At 39.7% G+C, this 23568-nt stretch overlaps 2 protein-coding genes across 2 annotated transcripts; both read left to right on the top strand.

Annotated features, from left to right (window-relative positions):
* The first annotated feature begins 848 nt into the window (after positions 1-848).
* LOC137130970 (uncharacterized) lies at positions 849-4482 on the top strand. Its single transcript, XM_067511712.1, has 5 exons — positions 849-1019; positions 1676-2032; positions 2586-2852; positions 3446-3508; positions 3752-4482. Exons 1-5 carry the CDS (start codon positions 926-928, stop codon positions 3859-3861), a joined length of 891 nt encoding a protein of 296 aa, XP_067367813.1. The 5' UTR covers positions 849-925; the 3' UTR covers positions 3862-4482.
* A 3099-nt stretch (positions 4483-7581) lies between these two features.
* On the top strand, positions 7582-21694 carry scn1ba (sodium channel, voltage-gated, type I, beta a). Its single transcript, XM_067508979.1, has 6 exons — positions 7582-9581; positions 15894-16060; positions 17331-17568; positions 18617-18758; positions 19037-19108; positions 19663-21694. The coding sequence occupies exons 1-5, from the start codon at positions 9476-9478 to the stop codon at positions 19101-19103; spliced, it is 720 nt and encodes a 239-aa protein (XP_067365080.1). The 5' UTR covers positions 7582-9475; the 3' UTR covers positions 19104-19108; positions 19663-21694.
* The last annotated feature ends 1874 nt before the right edge of the window (positions 21695-23568 follow it).

The following is a 23568-nucleotide window of genomic DNA, read 5'->3' as shown; positions in this document are numbered from 1 at the left end:
TTATAAGTAATACCATAAATGGCAAATAGAATAGATTGGGATAAAGTAATTTAGAATCAAGAACTCTAAACAATTTTTCAAAGACCTTTACAACAGAAGTGGGTGTGCAGACAAGTATAGCATGCTGCTGAGAGGCGGGGGTCTTCACACCTTTGAATAGTCTGCCTAAAAATTGTTTTTCTTTTTTCAAAAGAACACACGCCACAGTGGTTACCACTCCAGCTCAGCTCACGCACACTTCGTATATATCAAAGATATACGATTTCAGTAGAATTGTATGTTTCCTTTGTGAAACATAGATGTAAAAAAAACAATTTTCTCTCAGGAATAGAAGGATCTAGTCATAGTTTAGTTATCGTCCTTCATGTTGTCTGATGGAAAACAAGCAAAAGTGAACATTGCATCATAGAAAACATTAAAGCCAGAAAGGGAGCAATTATTTTAGTTCAGCTCGAACCCTAAACTTGATGTTAAAACAGCAAATGAAACAAAGGAAATCTTCACAATAAAAAAATTTTAACAAATTTGACCTGCTAAGGAAGATTGCTATGCAGTTGAAATAGATATTTAATGTCCAGCAGTTGAAAAATTGTTTTTTATATAATACATGTTTAAAAGATGCTGTTCACCTTTAGATATAAAGTCAAAATAACCACATTCTGAAAATGTGGTTTAAAAGTCCCTACTGAGATTTGTGAGAATTTATTTATAATATATTCTATGCCTGCAGTGACCCTGAACTCACAGGATTAGGCAAAAGGACCAAAAACAAAGTTTAAAACATGCTCTCTATTCCCCTAAAAGCAGTAATAAGAGAAAGGAAACCAGAAGTAGTTTCACTTTGGTGGTGCCCTTCGTGTAGTCTACATAATGCATCTGATTTGAGAGACAGTCACATTGTTGTTTGGTTCTTTTCGTAAGAGTCATGTTAAGAATCGTTTTGCCTGAATTGCCTCAGAGACTGATTCTGATAAAATGGGTATGGATGTCATGGATGGTTCTCTGTGTTTTGCTCTCAGGTAAGATTAATAAAGACTTTTGTTTTTGTTCTGCATTTGAGTTTTTAATGACAAAACACAATAAAATTTACAGTATACTCTCTGGGGTCTAGATACATTTTAAGTAGTTCTGATTGATTTCTGAAATCCAGTCTCACAAGCTCAGTGTTCATGCTCTCGGGTCTTGACCCACTTTCTAACAGGAATTTCAACCTTTCTCGACTATTTTCTTTGTACTGTAGTGACTGTAACGGCTGCGCTCAGTTGGGAGTCTGCACGAGCCAAAACCACAAAAAAGCAGTCTAATACAACAGTAATTTTATTGCATTATACCAACTGATGTTTCCGCTGTTATTCAATTGCTATGTAAAAACTATTACATGGGCATATTTTCAAATGTTTTTGCATTATTAACCTGAAGATGACTTGTTCAAACGTACAAATACAAAACATATTGTAAATTAGAAGGTACAGACTTTTTGCTGTTATTTTGACTCTATCAACAGCTGCCTGTAGATACATTTCCTTAATAAAATTTGAACAGAACCTTACGAAGGAGGCTGAGTATTTAAGTGATACAGTATATTGCTCGGACAACTTTTAACAGGAAATTACCACAGTTAACCAACATCCTGCTGATTTTGTTTTTCTTGTTTTATTATTATGGCTCTTGTCAGGTTCTCGCTGTCTGGTCACAGTACACCAGCCTCCCGTGGTCACTTCTGTTCTGGGTCGTGATGTAGTCATGCCCTGTGAGCTCAGGCTCACTGATGATGAGAGAATGGTTACCCCACCAGTTCTGTACTGGATCTACATGACACATGCTGACACTCGCAGACTGTGGAACCCCTCTGAGGAATATAAGGGACGTATTGACCTTCTCGAAAAAAGCCTGAACTCTTCAAACAAGTCCATACTTCTCAAAAATGTCCAGTGGGCTGATAGCGGGAAGTACCAGTGCAAACTCTCCATAACTACAGAGAGGGAGCAAAGTTTCAGGAGGAAAGGAAATGATACTTTATTAACGGTCTACGGTAAATACAAGGTTTTATTATTCTGGTTCGCTTCGTTTTTTTGCAGCTGTTTCAGCATTATGATCTCATTGTGGAAAATGTCATAGAACTTCTGAATAATTCTCGAGAAAAAAAACCCCATCCCCTTCTGTGTTTTTCAATTGTGATATGCAAAAGAACAAACATTACCAAAAGTCTGAGTGCATTAATTATACTAAAAGATTCACGTTAAAACAACTCTTGCACTATAGGCCAAAAGAAGAATTCTGATGCAAAACAATTTTAAGGCAAAACTTCTAAAGCATTTTTCCAGTTTCTAAAAATGAAATAAACAAATGTTTCCTGTCCTCAGTGTATCTCTACCAAAATCCAGGTTTCTCATGGACACTTAAACTGTGTGTATAAACCCTTAATTATAGCCACGACAGTTACAAGGGATTAGATGATGTGAATCATTATGTGACATTAGAAGTTAGGAAAGAACTTCCAAAAACTCTAAACAATATCTGAAACACAAATGTTTGTTTTAAAGTGCTGTCTACATACCTATGTGTCTATCCACATCTTTTTTCAGAGAACCTAATCTTTAATCTCACCAATCACAACGCCTCTCATCTCCAGTGCAAAGTAAACGTGTCTCGTCAGGACCCTGGATTTGTTTTGGCCATTTTTCACAACGGATGCAAGCTGCAAACCGTTGTTTTCTCTCAAGAAGATCCAGATCTGCCGTACACCACACTCTCTGAGACTATTTCACTGATGGGCGGTGGAAAATATGAGTGTCAGCTCCACCACAGTGAAGACCTGGTAGCAAAAAGCATCTTTTACTACAATCCACCTGGTAAGAATTTCCCCTGTGATTTTTTAAGCATATACATCACATCACGTATCTTCTGCACCGAGCGGGATACAGCCCAAAGTCTTGTATAAACTTTTTTAAAAAGTTCACAGGTCTGGTTTCATGAGGTGTCTCATGTGTTTATATTTGCCTCCTTTACTGCAGTATTCAGTGGAAACATTGTCTGAGAAAACAAAGAGGAAGTTTCACACTAAATTTATACCATTTTCATTTGAAATTTGTTCTTTGTGTTACTAGTTCCTTCACTGTAGCTCATTGAAGGAGACCTGCTTTGGGAAAGAGGAAGTGTATAACTTATATAACTTAAACTTGGAAACCCCCCAAATTTAACTTGTTTTAATTAGCCGCTAAGGATTCAATTTAATGTCAGATAAACATTGTGGTATGTGTTTTAATGGAACAAATATGCATAGTCCCATGAGTAAGAATTGATTCTGGTCCTAATATAGAATCTTTAATTCAGCTCAATGTGTCGCCCCACTGTATGTGGGACTTAAGTGGAAAAGCTTCAAACACTCACACTATCAGCGAATAATAGTGTGAAGATTTGTTTCATATAATTGTTTCTCTCTTAGTGACTGGAAAAGATTGGGATGCTGAAAATAATGTTTCAACAACATGCTTAACTGCTGTCTCTGGTGAGTGTCCCCTAAACAACTTCACTCTGCTGCTCACATTGTCTCAGAAACATGTTTTTGAGGTCATTTGTACAGCTAGTGATTTCTTGCAATGCATAATTTCTCAGTAATGTAGCAAGAATCATCACCTTTTTTGTCTTTATTTGTAAAATTGGTGAACTTTACCTTTAATTTAAATTAACATTTATAAAAGAAATGACTGCAATCAATCCAATACTGTGTCCATGCTTGATTTCCTCCTAGGACTGGTTGTGGTATTCCCAGAGCCGTGGCTCCTGTACATTGCTCTCCTCTTAGTGCCCATCACTTTCCTGCTGGGGCTCCTCACTGCCCGCCTGTTGATCAAACACTGACCTTGTTCAGTCCTTGCTGGAATGGTGGCCTAGCAGCTCTCTTAGATCGTTTTAAAGCCATATTACAGTGGTGTGGTAGTGTTGGCTTACAGTAGATCTGGGCAGGTAAAAAACCCTGAAGAATTTAAGTAATGTTCTGCAACCTGACTGTCATAGCCTCTGGAAGAGGGACAAATCATGATCATCCATTATCAAGATAGACTTTTGGCATTGAACACTTTAAAGGCACAAACAACATCAGGGATATCCTTGATTTTAAAGCATGGGCTCCCTCTGACTAAAGCAACCAGAATATATGCAAGATAGTACCCATACTTCCAAGGAACCATCTCAATTAATATCTTAATGCAAATATTTAATGGAAAAATTTTCAGACCTGCTAGAAATTGGAGAAGAAGAACTAACCAGTTACGAGTTTTGCTACAATTCATATATTAACTTACTGTTGATTACTGTCATTGTGAATAATGTTGCATAGATGCACACTGTATTACTGAATATTACAATGTTTATATATATTGTAGAAAACACTTGAAGAATCTCTGAATCCTATTGAGAAGATTTAAACGCAGATCTCACACCTGTCACCATGTACCCAGAAATAAATTACATCTGACACAACTAACGAGCTATAATCTACATGCACGTGTGGAGATTTAAAAACAGACTTTATCATCGTTCTTATTGTTCTTTGGTTCAATATGTAGGCTACATTCTTATGTTGATACCGATCCTCTTTATGAGAAACAACTCTTGTGATTATCCAGAAACCATTGCTTTACAGTGAATTCCTTCCTGTGTTCCTTTAAATTAAAATAAGGAAAAGTATAACTGACACCTTCTTTCTGTAGTGTAAATTAGTTATTCCCTGTGACTACATACTGTCCCGTGACATGAAGAAATCTGACCACATGTCATTAAAAAAAAACCTTTGACAACAAGCAATCACATGGTGAAACTGAGAGCAAAGACACACACTTCAGTCCAATAGATGTCCTAACTTACTATTTTTCATCAACTTTGTTTATTGCAGGGTGAACAAACTCATTTACTTGTGGTTTTTGAGTGGGGCTAATGCAAAACAATCATAAACAGTCACACCAAATGTCAATGACGTGTCTAAACCTGGGGGTGTAACGGTGATTCTGCCAGGAAAACTTAGGTAGGTAAGTATTAACAGGGTCAAAGCCCAGTGGTGATGTTCATCTGCCTTGTGCAGTTGACCCCTGATCCTTTTCTACTTTTTCAAGCACCATCTGCTGGTATTTTGTAAGGACCAAGTGAGGATTAAATGTAATGAATTTTTACTGCAAATAAAATATATGTTTCATGTTTAGTCAGAACGGTTTCCTATATGGTCTGAGCACTGGAAAATTAAAACCTAAGCGACGCAATGTGCGCTGTCACTGTTGTGTAAAGTAAATTGTAAGGCCACTACACATAAAAAGCATTTGTATGTACAGGTTCTATTCCAGTTTACTTGTTTTTTTTTAAAGGTTACCTAATTAGATTTTACAGTGCATGATGTGTACTAAATAAAATCAACTTTGATTGCATTCTACTCATTTGTTTCTTGTTGTTTGTGGAGGATTAAAAAAATGTATCCTCAGTTATGTCTTAGCAATAGTCATCCCCACTGGTGTTGTTACTGTGACTGAAGTTAATCCTCATATTTTTAAAAAAATCAAAAAAATGTTGGAGGATTTAGAAAAGGGAAGGTCAAACAAGCACACACACACACACACAAACACTAGTTAGCAGAACAGGCATGTGATCTGCATAATAATCCTCATACTGGAATAATGAAATGCACAAAATAAGACAACAACACACACACACACACAGGCAGTGAGTGAAGTGATTAGTGTTTGAGTGCTTGTCTCATGGCTAAGTCTGGGAACAGTAACGACATGATAAGTGGCTTAAAATCTGCCAAACGAGCTGAAACCCAAACCTGGCTGATATGACTAAATCAGAAACTTTTCGTGCAGCCCTGTGGAATATAACACCAACTGTGTGGTCCCTTTATGATCTGCCAAACATTCATTTGCCAAACAAATGAAAACCACAAGGAAACACGAAGAACCCGTTAGCGTTTGTTAAAGGAACGAATGAGACGTTCACTAAGGTCTAAAATCTTTTCAGCATGTGGGCTGAACTTGGCCTCACTTTTAAAGAACAGACAATTTTTTGTGTTTTATTTTTTTGAAAATGGGTTAAAGGTCACGTTTAAAGCACAGGTTCTGATCAACAAGTACATTTACTCAAGGCACAAGTAAAAGTTCAACTGTTTGCTTAAAATTTACTCCAGTACAAGTAGAAGTACTTAAAATTCTTTACTCAAGGAGAAGCTCAAAGGTACTTCAAACATGGAAATTCCGACAAAGAAAGGCATAACGTACCTAGTAACTTGGTGTGGAACAAAAACAGCACAGCTGGTAAAATTAGAGCAGATTTATACACTGACAGGTGGTTAATCCATAATAAAAAATTATGATTTAAGGATCTTCAACCACAAAATGAATTAGTAAGTGAAGCTTTCAAAAAATGCAATGGATTGCATTGAAGTAAATAAAAATACTGCAGTGAGTATTGCACAACTGTGATTTAGTGTACTCGAGTAAAAGCACTTGGATATTTACCACCTGTGTATTAGTATTTCCATGTACCGAATATACTGGCAACTGGCTGTAGTAGCAGGATGTGTTTTTCTGTTTGGCCTCATGGTGGCACTGTTGTGTCGTGGCTACTAGAAACTAAGCAGAGACAAGAATAAAGATGTTTGGTTACTACAAAGCACTGTAAATGTACAGTGCCGATAAAAAGTGTTAACCACCTTTTTACTTCTTTCACCTTTTCTTTTTTTTTTTTTTACAAACATTGAATTGTGGTGGATTTAATTTCGCCAAACTCTTCAAAGTGAAATCAGATCTCTGCAGACGGGTTTAAATTACAGTAATTTGACATACAAAACAGAAAATACGTGGTTGCATCCTTATTCATCCCCCTTCAGGTCGGTACTTAGAAAGTGGATAAGTGGACAGGTCTTAATCAGCTTTCAACATCTGAGATTTTTCCTCATTCCTCTTTGCAAAGCTCGAGCTCTGTCAGGTTGCACACTGATTACGAGTCCCTTTCAAGTCCAGCCACAAATTCTCAATTGGATTGTGGTCTGCAGGTCTGCTTCTCTGACTCAGTCACTCCAGAACATCACTCTTGCTTAGCATCACTGTCTTGTTCAAAACCTAATTGTTTATGTGCTGCTCTGCGCATCACAAAGCTACACGTTGACACGTCCAGTTCTTGTTAGTAGGTTAGCCTTGCCTTGTGTTTTTCTTGTGTGTGTGTGTGTGTGTGTGTGTGTGTCTAATCTATGAATCTCATAAGTGTTTTTAACAACTTCAGACAGTGTTGCAAATAAGTCATTTGATTTAATGTGTTATGGAGAATTTTTGTGAGAGTCGTACTTAATAATTAATGCAATATTCTTCTAAGATGCTTTAAATTTCTCAGATTATTTCCAATGGAAGGCCTGAATATTCCCTTTGTAAACACGTGCGGGTTTCTGCAAGAATTGAAACCATCACATCAAATCCCCGTTGCCATAACAATGGCTTTATACCTCTCCCTCCTCCTCTTCTTCTTTCTTTCTCCATCCCTCTGCTGCAATGCATCACACCCTCCCTTCTCCTCCCCCTCATCCTCCCCCTCCTCCTCCTTCTCCCCCCCAAAGCTTTTACCCATCCCAAAGACTGATTATCGTGGCATCCTTCCACTGACACACCATGTAATATCTGGAGGTTTCTGATTTGTGTGTGTCTGTCTCCGTCCCTCGATTTTCTCAATTTTGACGCGTCGGTCGGCATCTCTGGGAGGAATATGCGGGTCTCCAAACGAATTTTCCGACCGCGCATCTCTTCTTGAAGGCGATAAAAGAAGAAGGGACTTTTGTCTCTGTTTTTTTTTTTCTGTGTCGCACTCTGACCCTAAAATCTCTCTGATGGATCCTATGTGAGCGCAAAGAGACTTCCGCCCTCGGACTGCCTAACGGACCGCTGGATGGGAGCTGTCCACCACCGACCAATCAATAGGGCGAGTGAAGGACACGGGTAGGGAGAAGGTGCAGGATTTACTTTGATAGAAGAGGTGACAGGTTAAAGGACGCATGCACAGAGACGCGGCGCTCGGCTCCGGTGTGTTTGTGAGAATTTAAAAAGAAGGACAAAGTGGATTTTATGGATTAGAAAATGTGCAAATTTATCTTTCACTGTTAGTTGATTGTAGTTTCTTTGTTTTATCATTCATTAATAACCACGCTGCTAGAAAGCAAAGAAGAGCAGCGCTCTTTATTAAACCTCTAAAGATGCGCAGAAGGTGAATAACCCCTCAGTTATTCAGTGCATGTCTTTCAGACTGATTTCATGTACTGGTGACCGATCTGAGCAGCAGAGCCACCTGTGCTGTTACAGTCAAGCCTATAAGTGGGAAGAGCAGACAGCAGCCAAACAATCCATAAGGCTTAACTGATGCGTACAGACATGGGAGTGATTTTACTGGAATAATTAGGAGGCATCTGGATTCTGTCCCATATCACTGGATAGAACTTCATGTAAAAAGATATGCACGTTTTAATCTGGGTTTAGACTGTAGAGAGAAAGCAATGAGGCAATAACAAATGCAAGGTGATAATTGTAATTTCTTCCAAAGCCAAAGAGTTGGAAACAAATGACAGGAAACTTCACACTGTTTCCATTTTCCATTTCTATCACACGGTGGCTCTATCAGGCACAGACCCTCCTTTTTATGCTCAGGTCACATGTGCAGGAAAAGTCAGCAAGTGAAGCTAAATGTTGGACGTATTCACGCGTGCAACCTTTTGAAATTTTAACAGACTTTTGAACTGCATGGTTGCTTTAGCTCCATTGCACAGTTCAGTCCCCTACACTTCCGTCTTCCATTTACAGCACAAATCCCCTCTGACTCCTTGGCATCCTTCCAAATCAGCCTAAGATTTTAGTCTTCCACTAGCTTTTATTAGTAATCACTAACAGTGCCATTTATTGACTGGTCTGAGAGTCAGACTACTGCCATTATTTGGTGCACACAGTCTCACAGAACAGAGTATAAATAGTTGAACAAAGGCCTTTTATGGAGGGACAAGAGGCTGAAACCTGAAACTCTGAGTGAGTCCTCCCTCCGGTAATTCTATACACTCACAAATTGTCAAAGCTGGACAGACACTCCAGCTAAATAAGTTGGTTTGGATCCTGGGAGGTGAAGAAACAAGGCGACGGAGCTTCCACACTGCTGTTGCTTAAGAAGCCCAGAGCAGTAAGAGGACACACCCACCCCTTCTTCCAGTTGTTGTATCATCTGAATTAAAAAGGGACAAGCAGGAGACGACACCCAGGCAGACCACACCCAGAGGTCCCAGCAGCATCAGTTGCCTCTTCTCACCTCCTCAACTTTTAATCTTTGGTGTCTCAGCGCTCATCCCCAAGCTGGAATAACTACTGTACCTTGGTCTGATCTCCCTGTGTGTCTCCCATTCTGAAGTGAATGTGAGTGTGTGTGTGTGTTTGTGTTTGTGTGTGTGCATGTGTGGTGAGTCTTGATGCCATTGAGAACCACCACCAGTCTTCTTTCCCCTGTCAGGATGTCTACAGTTCAAGAGCTACTGCTGCTGCTACTGCTACCTCTGACCCTCCTGGCACTTCAAGGTGAGTGGGCAGTGGTTGTGTTGCCATGGTGATGCCAAGATGGCAATACCTTGGCATGCACCAAGAGCCACAATCTAATTTTCCATTTGTTCTGCTGTGTGTTATCATTGAGGTATCTCTGTTGTCTGGTGTTGCCCTCTCTGTTATGCTCTGTTTGATCCGCTGAATTTAGGCCATGTGCATTAAAATGGAAAGCATCCACACACACAAACACACACACACACACACACATACAGCCACAGCAGCTGTTGGGTTCCTCCAACATGTGTGTGTCTCTGTGCGTGTTTGCTTGAAAAAAAATAAAAAAATAAATATTTGGTCTATAAAAAGTTGTAGAAATGTCCCAACTGCTGAAACACCACAAAAAAAACCTCGCACTGATGTGAAAATAGCCCGAGTCACATAATCCATCACCTTTAAGTTGCTTTCAGTCTCCAGAGAGACAAAGAAAGAGAAGAAACTCTGCAAGCAAAGAATATTTCACAGGATTTCGCTGATGCAGTTGGAATGCATTCTAATGACCGGAGACAACAACTTCGGTAACACGAAGTGTTTTGTTTTTGTTTGTTTATTTATGTTATTCATCTTACTAATTTATTTATTTAAATTAATTTTAAATACAAAAAAAATACAACCCCAACATGGAAAAAGGTTTGTTTAGGTGCCATGTTGTTAGATTTAATCTTACTTTAGGCAGTAGGATTTAACATTGCGCACAAAAAAGGAAGCGATGCACTGAAAGGGAGATTTACTGAATACAGCAAACTGTTGTTTGTGTCTCACTCCTCATCACCCAACAACACATACAAGCACATCCCAACACAGCACCATAATGTTAAAAATGTATTTTTTTTAATAATTGTAATGTTGTTGTAAATAAATTGTCAGTTCATGCAAAGCTGGGAAGCAGCTTGGCAAAAGTAAGAAGGTTATGCAACCTCCATGGATGCTTCGGTTAAGGGCTGGTGAGTTAGTGAGGGAGCATCTGGAGCTGGAAACAGTCGAAACCGGAAATTGGGTTTGCCCCCCCCCCCCCCAAAACAAAAATAAAGAAAAAAAATAGATTGAGACTGAAGAAAAAAATGGCAACATCTGCTCGTTTCAGTTCACTGAAATGTATGTTTGCACATGCTACAAACCCAAGATTGAATTCAATACATTGCTTGTGCCTTGCAGTGATTCTCCAGAGGAAGCAAACATACATATTACAACAGTTTAAATAATTCAATGTTAATGCTTTAAAGATGACTCCCAGCTCCACCCATGCTCCATTACTTTACACACTTAGGATGTTTGGAGACAACTGCAGAGAGCAACAGCTGTAATCAGACAGATAAGAGGGGAAATGAAGAGAAATTACAGTAAAACACACTTATATATTATGTATATAAAGAGTTAAACTGGTTTTACACTCGATTGGAGTTTTTTAAATGTTGCTGAGCCTCTGCTATAAATACAACATCTGGATAGACACAACAACTCACTGTCAAGATACTGATGAAAGCTAAACTATAGGTTCATCAGGGAAACTATACATGGTCAAAAGACCCCTGACAAGGTCCTGAAGATCAGGACAAAAAGATGCAATAACTATGATGGATTGTTTATCACTTTATTATTAATTACAACAACAGAAAAGCCACTTCTTAGGCCCAATTCTGTTAATGTGTCTTTGCTGTCAAGCCAGTCCAGAGGCTCGTAAGACTTAATGCATTGGATGGCATCCATAAGTAATGCGTGCAGCAGAGACACTCTTTGTGTACGCAGTCAGTTGTAGTTCAGCTTGCACTGAGTCAATTAGTCTGCAAATGGCTCGTATGGTCAAAGCAGATGACTGCCAAGATGTTTGCAGACCCACACTCATGAGCCATGTGGATTCACGTTCACTCAACTCCAGCCACTGCTGTTGCATGGATGGGAAAATACATTCATTTTAAGAAGCAGGTGTTGAACATTTACTAATTATAACAACTCAAATCATGCACTTTTTTATGGTCTGTTCTTTTTAATGATACTTTTTTTTTTGCTTTTTGCCTCAGTATTTTTAGCTCAGGTCCAAACTTAAGGGCTATTTTGTAAGTTCCCCCAAACGTTAAAACATTTAAGAGAAATTGTACTTTTCCAGCTGCTTGTGTGTAACACTCTGATACAATATTAAGCCATCACTCTTAGCAGAGGTTGTAAAATCCTGTTGCACAAGAACCCGCAATAGTTGGTACATAGGATGTCCAGAACAATATTTATTACTTTGTACCAGGAGCAGCCATTGTAAACGAGGAATCCATATGTGAGGCTCTGCAATCTGAACAAAATGTGATTTTTGAGTAACAGTGGGTTATGTGTCTCAATCTGCAGCTGCTGTGAGAGAGCTTAACTTTCTTTCTATTTGAGGCTTCTTTTATTGCGAGATCCATTCTAAGAAACAAATCTGGAGCGAGATACTGTGCCACGACCTAATTGCAGGCCGCATGTGTCCTTTTCTTCTCGTGTCACACACATGACAGGCAAACAGACACACACACACACTCACACACACACAAACACACACAGACATGAGCCCTTGTACATCCAGATGTTTGGCAGAGGCCTGTATTCCCAGGGTGCCCTGTCAAGAGAGTGAGGGGAGGATTAAAGGACAAGATGAAGGACGAGCATTTGTAGCCGGGAGCGTTACTGATAATCAGTGTAACCCTGGATTTTTGCTGGCCTAATGCACTGAGGAAGCAGACATCCTGGAGACAACCAGGACCAATAAGAAGAGACCATCAGTTATAACCAGCTCATAAGTGCTTTTATTGCAACGATGATTTAGCACAGTAGGTGATTTGCACACTTACCTCACTGAAGTAGTACTTCTGCAAATTGTGCATCTGGAAAGTGTGTATGTGTGTGCATGTGTGTGTGGGTGTGTGTGTGTATCACAAGGACAGACAAGGACAAATGCACATTATGAATCTGGACATGGAAAATGTTGTCTGTATAGAGAAAAGTATGCATTTATATTAGTAGTATGTCCTCTGGTCGACAGGTAACAGATATGGCCCACTATGCACGATCTAGCTAGATAAATGTTTGCAACTAACTCAACACATTGGTGCATTTAGCATCTTAACTGTAAGCTATTGCTCTCAGAAGTTGATAGGGACTAAAAGTTGAGTAAAAAAAAGGAAATATGAGATTTACTTTCACCAGGTGGCCAGAAGCACAGCTTCAAATGAGTGCTGATGTTGCTGCCTTTATGTGTTAGTCATACCAGCTGTACAAGGCCGATGCGTCATACGTCAGTTCTGCCTCTGAATGGTCAGTACTGCATTCATCCAGGGATGACAGAATGGGAAGAACAGAAGAAATTGTTTACAGCAGGAAAGCAAACCGCAGATTATTGAAATATGCATTATGTGGCATTATGTGCATCTAAAGTGTAGATACTAGCACTTGTGTAACACCATTGATAAAGGGATTAACTGTGGGATCTATTTTTCTCTTTCATTCCTGATTTTGGATGTTGTTTTCTGTTAACATCTTGAGTTCATCTGATTCTCACAGCAGGGACAGGAAGCACATTTTGAAAAGTGAATCAAATATAACAAAGCTTTACACTTTGTCTTGAGAGTTACTAGAACCTCCTCTTTACTACATGCAGCACCTTTCTATTATATTTGTGTTTGTAAGGAAGTCAGGGTGAAAACACAACCACATAAAGTCTGCTAGAGATTCCTGTGCTTTGTACTTTGGCGATAAAGGTGTTGACCATAACTTCACTGACAGGTTTGTAGAGTAAAAGACAAACCATGCTCACAGAGCAGTGTGACTAAATATTGTCTACTTGTTCCAGTGGAAAGTCTTTTACTTGCAGTGTGTCAAGGGAAATGTCATGGATGCTTGGCATTTCCCCAGGTCATGTATGCCCACAGTGAGTGTGTGTGTGTGTGTGTCTGTAGTAACCTAGCCATAGAAACAGATGTTGTCCTCCCTCATCTCTTTTGCTGTCCCTCATCCAATTTTCATTTCTCACTCTCTTGCAAATAACCACGATCCTTTCTATATTCCTCCAGCTCCCGGCGACATGCTAAGCTGGCTACCCTCTAAAGGGGGATGGTCTTTTGTGCAGCCAAAGCTATAAAGCTGTATTTTTGCTTTGTAGGCATCGGGAGAATATAGCAACTGATATGAGGGATTAACCATCGAGCACGTCAGGCAAAAAAAAAACTCTTTATCTGCAATTTCTGGAATATCCGTTGCATAATCCTTAACTTTAGTCCAAGGACTATGCGATGGATTTGAATTTTCGATGCTCTGTGCGTATGTGGCCTGCTGCTGTTAATGAAAATCATTACCTGAGCACTTTGGTGGCTCTGACTCTGCAGTTTGGATGTGCAGTTGTTTTTGTGTCCGCTTGCATGTTTGTCTCTCTCTGCCTCGCCGTCTTTTCACTGTCCTGCTGTGAACTTGCTGTGAACTGCTGCCTCAGCCTCGGCCAGTCAGATGCATCTTTGCTCACCGTGCACTTTCTCACCTCTTGCTGTGTCACCAATCTGCCTGAGGATTACTGACTCTTGTGTGGTTGCTTTTCCTGCTAACTGTCCATCTCTCTACTGCTTTGTTGTATCAGTATCCTGCAACCAAAGTGTTTTCCACATTTCTCAGACTCCCTTTCAATCTTTGTCTAGCTGTCTGTCAAACATGTGCTTTGCTGTTGCTGTAATGTGTCTCTGTCTGTGTTTCAGGTCTCATCTCCTTTTCTCTGAGCAGTCAATGTGCCAGCCATCTCAAACCTTCCTGTGATTCCTTTTTCTTTTCTTTTTTTTTGCATGTATGTTGCTCCTGTGTCTATCTGGTGTCTCTTTACATGTCTTCCCTTTGTCTTTTCACAGTAGAAGCTGAAAATATAGAAACCCAAACAGATCTGCATCAAAATATGATTTTATGTTACTATTTAACCTAAAATATGGTGGTGTCTTTAATGAGAAATGTCTGCTAGTTGCTTTTTCGAATGCTTTTCTGAAGGTGTTATGTGATAAATGACTTTCATCGACCTCTGTTGGCGGCCGAGGATTAGCAGCAGCACTGACAGCTGGTGCAGCAGCATGTAATTAACATAAACAATCATGTCACATTTATAACGGAGACAAGAGCTAATTAGAGCAGAGATCAAACGGAAACGTAACGTAGTAATGTATTTTAAGCTCAATGCATCTTCTGGGAATGTGGTCAATTTCCCTCAGGTTGACTAAAACCCTGGGCCAGGGTTCAGCTGTTCTCAGGTCAGCTGGGTTGTTTAAGTGCCCTGGTTAATCTCCCACAGAAAACTGGGTTGAAAGTTTTGGGCCTGTGAAGTCTTACAGCATGTTCTTAACCTTCTCTCCTCTGTCCCCTTTTTACTCCTGTCTCCCTCTTCTCTCTCTGCAGTGAACCAGCCAGCATTAGGTCCCTAACCCCCCCTCCCTTCCCATTTCCCATTTCCCATTTCCCATATCCCATTTCCCATTTCCCCACGATTGTGTAGTAGTGGCTGTTACCTTTGAAGCCTGTGCTAACTTTCTCTTTCCTTCCTCCTCCATCCAATCCCTGTTTCTGTGTTTCTCAGCAGTATTCACTGCTGTGAATCTCAAAAAACTTTTAATGATTTCTCAGATGTTTCCTTTCCTCCCCCTCATCTCCCTCCCCCCATCCTTTGATTTGAAACAAATGCTTTCCCAGAGGTCAAAGTTAGGTTGGTTGAGAGCGATGCTGAGGCCTCAATGGAAACTGCGAGGTGCAGTGTGAGAAAGAAACATTTGGAGTTACAGGTGTGTAACTCCCGGTCGATGAGAAGTATGTGTCATGATGATAAATGCATATATAGACTCATGCTTCTATATATGAATTTAGCTCAGATACCAGCTGACAGAATGCAAACTAGCACATTCGCTCACTGCAACCTCTTTATTTCCCCTCAGTTTCACAGATCAAAGTGCCCTAAATGCCATTTAAGACAAATCCAAATTAATATAATTCCCAACAATCTATCAACTGAAATGATGAGGGGAAATAAAAAAAAAATGCAAGAAAAAAAAAGCTATGCCCGATAAAAACAAAACAAAACCAAACCATCGCATGCAAAGAGCCTTGGGAACAAGCACGCAAATATTCAAAAGTCAGCTAACAAGTTTGCCTGCAAGTATTGAGAAACTGGAAAGATGCGAGCTCTGCCCGTGTGCTAACCTTTCACCTCACAAGGTCACATGAAAAAGGGGATGATGACAATGCAGTTAGACAAAGTTATAACAGGTGCCTCCTAACTGTGTGTTGTTCTAACTCTTCACTCTGTAGCGTCTCTGTGTCTTGGAGCTTGCGTGGAGGTGGACTCAGACACAGAGGCTGTGGCCAACCAAGGCTTCAAACTGGGCTGCATCTCCTGTAAGATGAGGGGCGAAGTGGACGCCACAGCCTCTGTCAACTGGTACTTCAAGGCTTCGGATGAGACTGAGTTCACCCATGTAAGTCCTGTTAAGACTTGTTAAGTAAACCATCTCCAGACAATAGTTGCACGTTTAATGTACACGTAAGAAAGTGGCATTTTTTGTGGCAATTGTGTATCGGTAAGTGGGTCAAGTACATCTTGCTCCACCTCAAGTCTTCTTGGCCCAACTTGTTTTACTTCTGCACGGCAGAAGTAAAACAACAAAAGCTGCTTTTGAATCTTCTAAAAGATAGTGCATGTATGGTAAAAATGAAACACTTTAGGATTGTTCTCTATGCAAACACAAGGAAACATTGCAGTGAAGACTTTTTGTTTTGGTCCTTTCGGCTTATCCCGTGAGTTCAGGGTCACCACAGGGGGATGACCTTAAGAACTGGAAAACCAGGCTAAAGTTACCCTTGCTTTTCCTGTAAAAGACCCCACAAAGGAATCTACACAGGCACTAATTCAGAAGCAGGATCCTGAAAAAGTGGAAGTGAAAAGGCAAAAACTCCCATGAGTTGGATGTTCTGTGAAACTGGGGAAGCTGTAATCAGCAGTTCCGTTACAGTAAATGTCTTCATTCCTGTCTGTGTTGTTGTGAGTTATAATGTGTCCAGATAAAGTGATCGCATCTACACAAGGCCACAAGCTCATCCATCATAGCTATGGAGTTTGACCCCCCTTCTGGGAAATGGCTGCAATGCATTTATGATGAGAAGGAGCTGAGTCTTGCATTTTTTATGACAGCTTCCCTCCCCCCTTTGTGTCGACAATCGGAAAGCTTTTTTTCACTTACCTTAAGATTCCCCATCAGGCAAAGCAGAAAGTCCACCTACAGCAGTGGACATCCCATTAGTCGCCATTTAGAATCTGCAGCCACTAATTTAGCGGGAAGTGAAATGTTGAAACCGATATGGAGAAACAGCAGCTGTGGTGATGGGGCGAGCATCTCTATGTTTGCTCGCGTACGGCAGACAAACGGAAGAGCAAACGTGACACTCAGGCGGATGAATATATAATAATCTAAACACAGAACAATCAGTTTGTTTCACACCGACCAGCATCCAAAGCAAACACCAACTCTCTGTTGTAGAAGCATGTAAATAAATAAAACAGATGAGACAACATGACAGGGGTTGAAACCTTGTTGTGAATCACTTTGATGTTGACGTGGCAGAGGTCAAAGGTCAGCAACATGCAAAAACAGCACTAGGGTCTCTCAAGACTTATAAGCCCTAAACCCTTGTTTCTGTCTGAAATTGCGTCTGGCTCCTCGTCAAAGACCCTGTGTTACTGTCTTTCAGTTATACAACTATGAAGATGAAGTGGGTGACATCATTGACCCACGTTTCTATGAGCGCCTAGATTGGAATGGCAGCAAGCACACCAAAGACCTGCAGGACGGCTCCATCTACATCCTCAACGTGACCTTCAACGACACGGGAACCTACCACTGCATTTTCAACCGAGTCTTCGTCTACCCCAACTACGAGTATCAAACCACCCCCAACAAGACCATCTTCATAAACGTGGTGCCACGACGTAAGAGCAGAGGAGTGTTGCACTGAACAAGTGTGAAAGAGATTTTGCACAGAACAGTAATAACAATTGTTTCAGTTTTAGTTTTCTAGCATTACACTGTGTGTTGATTTTTGTTTGAACCTGTTTGCATCTCACACCTATTCATGGGCACGGCTCTGCTCAGCCCTCGACAGGAAATGAAATGAACCGTTCTCAGATTTTCCGTTGTTGAGGCATTCATCAGTTTTTTTTTCCTACCTTTCAGCCTAGTGCTTTCTCACACCACAAACCTTGACCCCATTAACTCCATACATCTTGTGTGGAGGAGATAATGTTGCCATCTAGTCACAAAATGCTGTAACTCAATCCAAGAAGCATTAAAGTCAGATTAAATCTGACTGACACCCACATGTTGAAAGGTGTAAATGGGTTTATCCCGCCAAGATGCAGTCGTAATCGTTATCCACACATGATACAGTACAGAAACAGATAGTAGTCTTTGGAAACAGCTGCTCACTTTCAGGTTTTCTGAAAACATCCTGGTCTCATTGAAGAAACAAGAAACTAACTCCTACAAATATAACCAAACACAAAGTACATCAATCCGAGGCCAATTTAATTCTTGTCTTTAGACATTATAGGAAATGTTATTATTCATTATTATTATTATTTATTGTTATTAGTCAGTTTGCGACTGAGGGTAGAAACATAATTTCTACCTGTGCTTCTTTTTCTTTTTAACAAAGTCTGAATTTTCACCGTTACAGTTTGATAAATACAGGCCTAGGTTCATTTCAGGTGTCCCCCAAGCTACAGTGCTGGGTTTTCCTAGGCAGGTGACCTATTGGTGGATGCATTTTCAATGCCACAGTGAGCATTGACCTTTAACCTGTGGACGTCAAGTGCAGCTGCTGGACACAAGCTCATGAATTATGACTCATCTCATTTTAAGAAATGATGGCAGAACGCAACTCTTTTCTTCTATGTGGTAAAAATGTAAACCCAACTTCCTGTCCACAAGCATGGAGCTCCAATGTATTTTATTGTATCTCCCTCATTGTCTCTTTAGTCACCAGGGGAATAGCATCCATTTTGTCTGAGGTGATGATGTATGTCTCCATCATCGGGCTTCAATTCTGGCTGCTGGTTGAGATGATTTACTGCTACAGAAAGATCTCAGCAGCAGGGGAGGAAGCTCTGAGAGAGAGCGCGTGAGTAACACCTAAATCACCCACACATCTCTGGTCCTTCATTTCAAAATCCTGCTGGGCCGTCCAAATGTCCTGATGTCCCACCTTCTGCTTTCACCCTGTTTTTTTCCCTCCCGCAACAGTTAAAGAGGCCGAGACTCAATCTGTTTCAATCTGCTGGTTTTTTAAATAGCAGACATTTTAATTTTCCCTCCCTGCATTGACAACTTGTTCTGTTTCCATGATCTCTGCTGCCTTTTTTAACCTGTTTCTCCTTTCTGCCACTTTCTTCCTCTCAGGGCGGAGTATTTAGCTATAGCATCGGAAAGTAAAGATAATTGTGCAAGTGTACAAGTGGGAGAATAGCAGCGGTAGGTCGGGATTTTCACTACACTTAATCTCTGAATTCCCTTCTTGTGAATTTCTTCATTGTTTTTTTATCAGTTTACAGAGCAGGACATTATATAATTTGTTTGCATGTGTTATTTGAATTGTCTCATATACAGAATATTGGATGTCAATTTTTTTTTTTTTATAAATATGTATCAGCCAACACACAAAACATGGTTTCCTCTGTTTTCAGTAGTCTTTAATTATAAATCAGGGGACCCATGATCATCCATGATCATCTAAATACTGATTGTCAGCTTCTTAGCTATTATTTTGGTTTTTTTTTTGTTTCTCCCTAAATATTATAGCAGAAAGCACATCACTTTATTTCTGTTTGCAAGTTTACCTTAATCTCATCTAGCATCTTAACATACTTAAATAAAATATTGTGACATAGTTTTTAACATCTCTTAAATGTTTCTTTTGTTGAGATGTTAGACACACTGAAATGAGTCTGTTTAAGCTTTGAGAATATTTGTGTTACTGAGTTTTAAGCTCCACCCTCATATTCTGACAGTTGTTGTTTTTATTTCAGGTGAAAGATTTTAAGATGTCGTCTTTGAGGAGCCTCACATCCACTTTCTTGCCCTCCTCTCCTCTCACCCTCGGTCACCATGCACCATCTTCCCCACATGATGGAAACATTTAACCACGAAGAGAAGACGGATATTTTAATAGAAAGGTTTTAAGTGACTTTACTGCAAATGGATGCAAAGGACTGAAGAATATGTCGTTCTGAGGGACAGGATGTCTGCATTAGCTCGTGGCACAACAGGACAGAGGGACAGAGAGAAAGATGTGCTGTGTATGGGTGTAATAGTATACACAGATAATCTCTGAACACACGTAGAGAATATATTATAATCCTACATTGTATACACACAAGTTGCATGCTTAATAACTTATAGAAACAACAACCAACATGCTTCGGATGTTGTGTCACATGTTTTCAAGAATTTTTTTTCTTTTTTTATAATCCATAACACGCCACATGTTTGTGTCAGGGTTTGACCAATATGTGTCTATCAAAGCCAATTTTTCAACCAAAGCTGTTTTGAGTTTTTCCTCTGTGGTTTTATGAAGCTGTGGGGCAAATAAAAACAGTTTAATGCTAAATTCTTTAGTATAGAAAAAAGAAAGAGACTAGATTTAGATAAAACTACATTTAACTGCTAATGCTCTGGCAGTTGTGTTGTGAACAGCACTAAAAGGGAAACAGTTGTACCAAACCTGACAACTGTGTTCTGGTGGATTTCATTTCAAGTTTAAGATTTTTATGCTAAGAAATAAACGATATCTGGTATTTTTGCCGAGATTATTATTAGAGTCATCCTGGAAAAAACATTCACTCAGAAGTGTAATATATAAACTGGATATACATAAATACACGTGTGATGTATTTACAGCAGCAGTCTGCTGGCATGTTAACAGAAATACACAGGGTTAGAAAGATGAACTGTCACTTTCAGAGCTGTGGTGAGCATCGGTTTAAGATTTTCACACATCTGTGGAAGTCAACAGGAAAGAGGTCAACCAGCACCTTCACAAATCTGCTCGTCTAGAACAAATGTTGTTTAAGCTGAAACCTGAGTTTTGGTGAAGGTTTACATTACACTAGAGGACAATTTGATAACTTTAAGTGTTTTTTAGTCATTGGCTCTAAAATGTCAAGAACTTTACATTCCAGGTGAATCTTTATAGAAAAGAATTGTTGTGGTTAGTTGTGGTTTTAATGTTTCACACTGAGATAAGGAGATTTGTTTCTTTTTATCTTACAGTCTCGAAAACCACACTCTGTAATCCTTGATGCTGTGAGCTCCTAATGTGTAAAGACACCATCACATTTTAGTGAAGTTCCCTCCTAAAGTACAAATAAGCCTTTTTCAGCTGACATTAAACAGTTGATTTTAATTTGTTCCCCTATGATGTTTACAAGTTTAAGTGCTCTGAAAACCTCTCACAAAATATAAAAATGTATCTGGTACAATCTGTTACTTCCTATGACATATAAAATAAGAAGATGGCGAACGCTTCATAGTGCCAGATCAGGGCGTATCACACACATACAAACACATCCACAAACACACACACTAAATGCTTTGAGGTGTGAGATGAGGGCATCTGCGTTCATTTGACTTTTTCTACAGTGGAAACTCAAACAAATGTCTGTGTGTTTGCAGAGACTTAAGGGCTTGGCAAATGATTTAACTTCTGTGGGCACTGAAATGTACCACAGAACCGGTCCGGTGTGCCTCCAAGATCCAAACCAATGGGAACCAAAATGGATAAAGAAAGGAATTACAAATCTTTAGTGTTGTAAGATGGAAAAAGACGCAATCAAAGCTGCTTCACTTCGACTGCTCAAACACTAGATGGCAGCTAAACACCGTCTGTTCTTCAGGTTTACTGCCGAGTTTAAGAGAGAAAAACTACAAACTGCATATTGTTGTTGGAATAAAGCAACGCAGAGTGTCCAAAATGAAACAAGCTTTAGGGGAAAAAAAAGAAAAATGATATCTCCAGATACTCCAGCAGGTTAAGAAACGAGAAAGAAACAAGAAAAGAAAGAAACGAGTTATACACTTAAAAAAATAAAATTCTTCTAATCAAATACACTTGTGTTTGGCTTGAACTCTTTCCATCCTACATGTAGAAAATCAGAGTTGTGTTACAAACCTTTTTGAATGACATTTTCATGTTCGAAAATTCAATAAATTTAAATGGAGGACAAAAATGCAACGCGCCATAGAAATATCCACCATGTGTAATTGTACATTACAAAAAATATTTAATTTCCAATGAGACATAAGACCCACTTCCACTACAAGCTCAGTTTGCACCAAAAGGACTTTCTTGGAACACTCTAAAAACAAATATCTTGACTCAAAAAACAAAAAACGAAATACTGTTTGCTTCAAGGTTCTTGAGTGATGATAGTGTCTACTGAAATTAAGTGGAAGCAACAAAATAAACTGCATAAAGGGAATCATCATTTCTGCTGGACATAAATGCATTTTTATTTCACCATCCACTTAATTCCTGGCATTATAAACAAATGATTTTATGTTGACTATTAATAAATATTGAACTGCTCTAAACAGTTTTGCCGATTAGTTTCCCTGTAGAAGAAAAGTAGTGCTGGTCACTACAACCAGCACTGTGTAGTAGGACAACGGATTCTTTCAAGTTTGTTACCTGGTCCTTTATCCATCAGTCCACTATGTGTTATGAGACATTCCAATAATGGGATTATTTCTGAAGTAAATTATTCTCACCTTAAAAGTGTCTTTTATGTCTCTGTGCCATGTACAACAGGTCCTGTAACACGGTCATTTTTTTTGTGTGAGGGGATGGAGGACTTAAAATCCTGCACTCAAGGTAGAACCAAAGTGAGTTGCCAAGTCCATTTTATTAGGTTACTATAACTTTAATTAAAAAACTCTGGGCGTATATGACACACACAAATAATCCGCTGTATCTACCAACATATTTATTTCAACGCAATCCATGAAAGTAAGGCTTCATATTAAAAGATATATTCCAACCAGTAAATCAGGATTTTTCTCCTGGAAACAAAATCAAGTGGCGGTAACAGGCCCCACCAAATTACTTTTGATAGTTTTTTTTTTCTACCTGTGTTTTCACTAGAGGAATTAGGGTCTAAATTTAATGTTTGGCTGTAGCTTTACCCTCTGAAAAGTCCCTAGTGTGAAGCCAGTGCTTTCTGAAGGTGCAGGAAGCAGTGGTGTGGGGGCTGGATGGCGAAATGTAGCTGACGTAACAGATACCACCCGACTTTTCACATGTGTGGCTGAGCTGGAGGATTTTTTTGTTTGTTTTTGTGCCGGCTTTAGCAGTAATGGTGATTTAGTTAGAAATAGAGATGGTACAGAGTGAGACTGTAATAAGTTGGAACAGTGAGGGGGAACTTTTTTGTTTAATCTTTAATCTTTGGTCCTGTTACAATGCACTGGAGGGACTTTTACCCTAAGGGGTAAATCCAGACCTTTGTAGTCTAAATGCAGATTTAGGACATGACCTTGGTGTAATTCTGGCATTTTGCCTGTAATCTTTAAGGAACCAAAACTACTAAACTGTACAACTGACAATGTTTCCAGCTCCTCCGTTGAGATTCTGAGGTGTAACCAGGCACAGTGGGATATATAATCACTACAGCATGTTCAGGGTACACCACAGGGTCTTCTACCTGGAAGACTGTCCCCTGTGCCTGAAAGACCTCCGTTGGGAGGTGCCCAGGAGACATTCTGAAAAATGCCCAAACCCCTTGCACTCGCTCTCTTTGATGCAAAGCACCAGTGGCGTTACGCCAAACGCCCTCAGAGGCGTCTCCAGAAGAGTCCAACCACCTTCTAGGAGCTTGGTTCAAGAGCCAGCGCTATGTATAGAAGAAAGACTGACTATGTCTATTTAATAGCGTTAA

This window comes from Channa argus, chromosome 7, assembly GCF_033026475.1.
Source record: "Channa argus isolate prfri chromosome 7, Channa argus male v1.0, whole genome shotgun sequence".
Classification (NCBI taxonomy): domain Eukaryota; kingdom Metazoa; phylum Chordata; class Actinopteri; order Anabantiformes; family Channidae; genus Channa; species Channa argus.
Note: the sequence above shows the minus strand (reverse complement) of the source record. Positions and strands in the feature narration are given on the sequence as shown.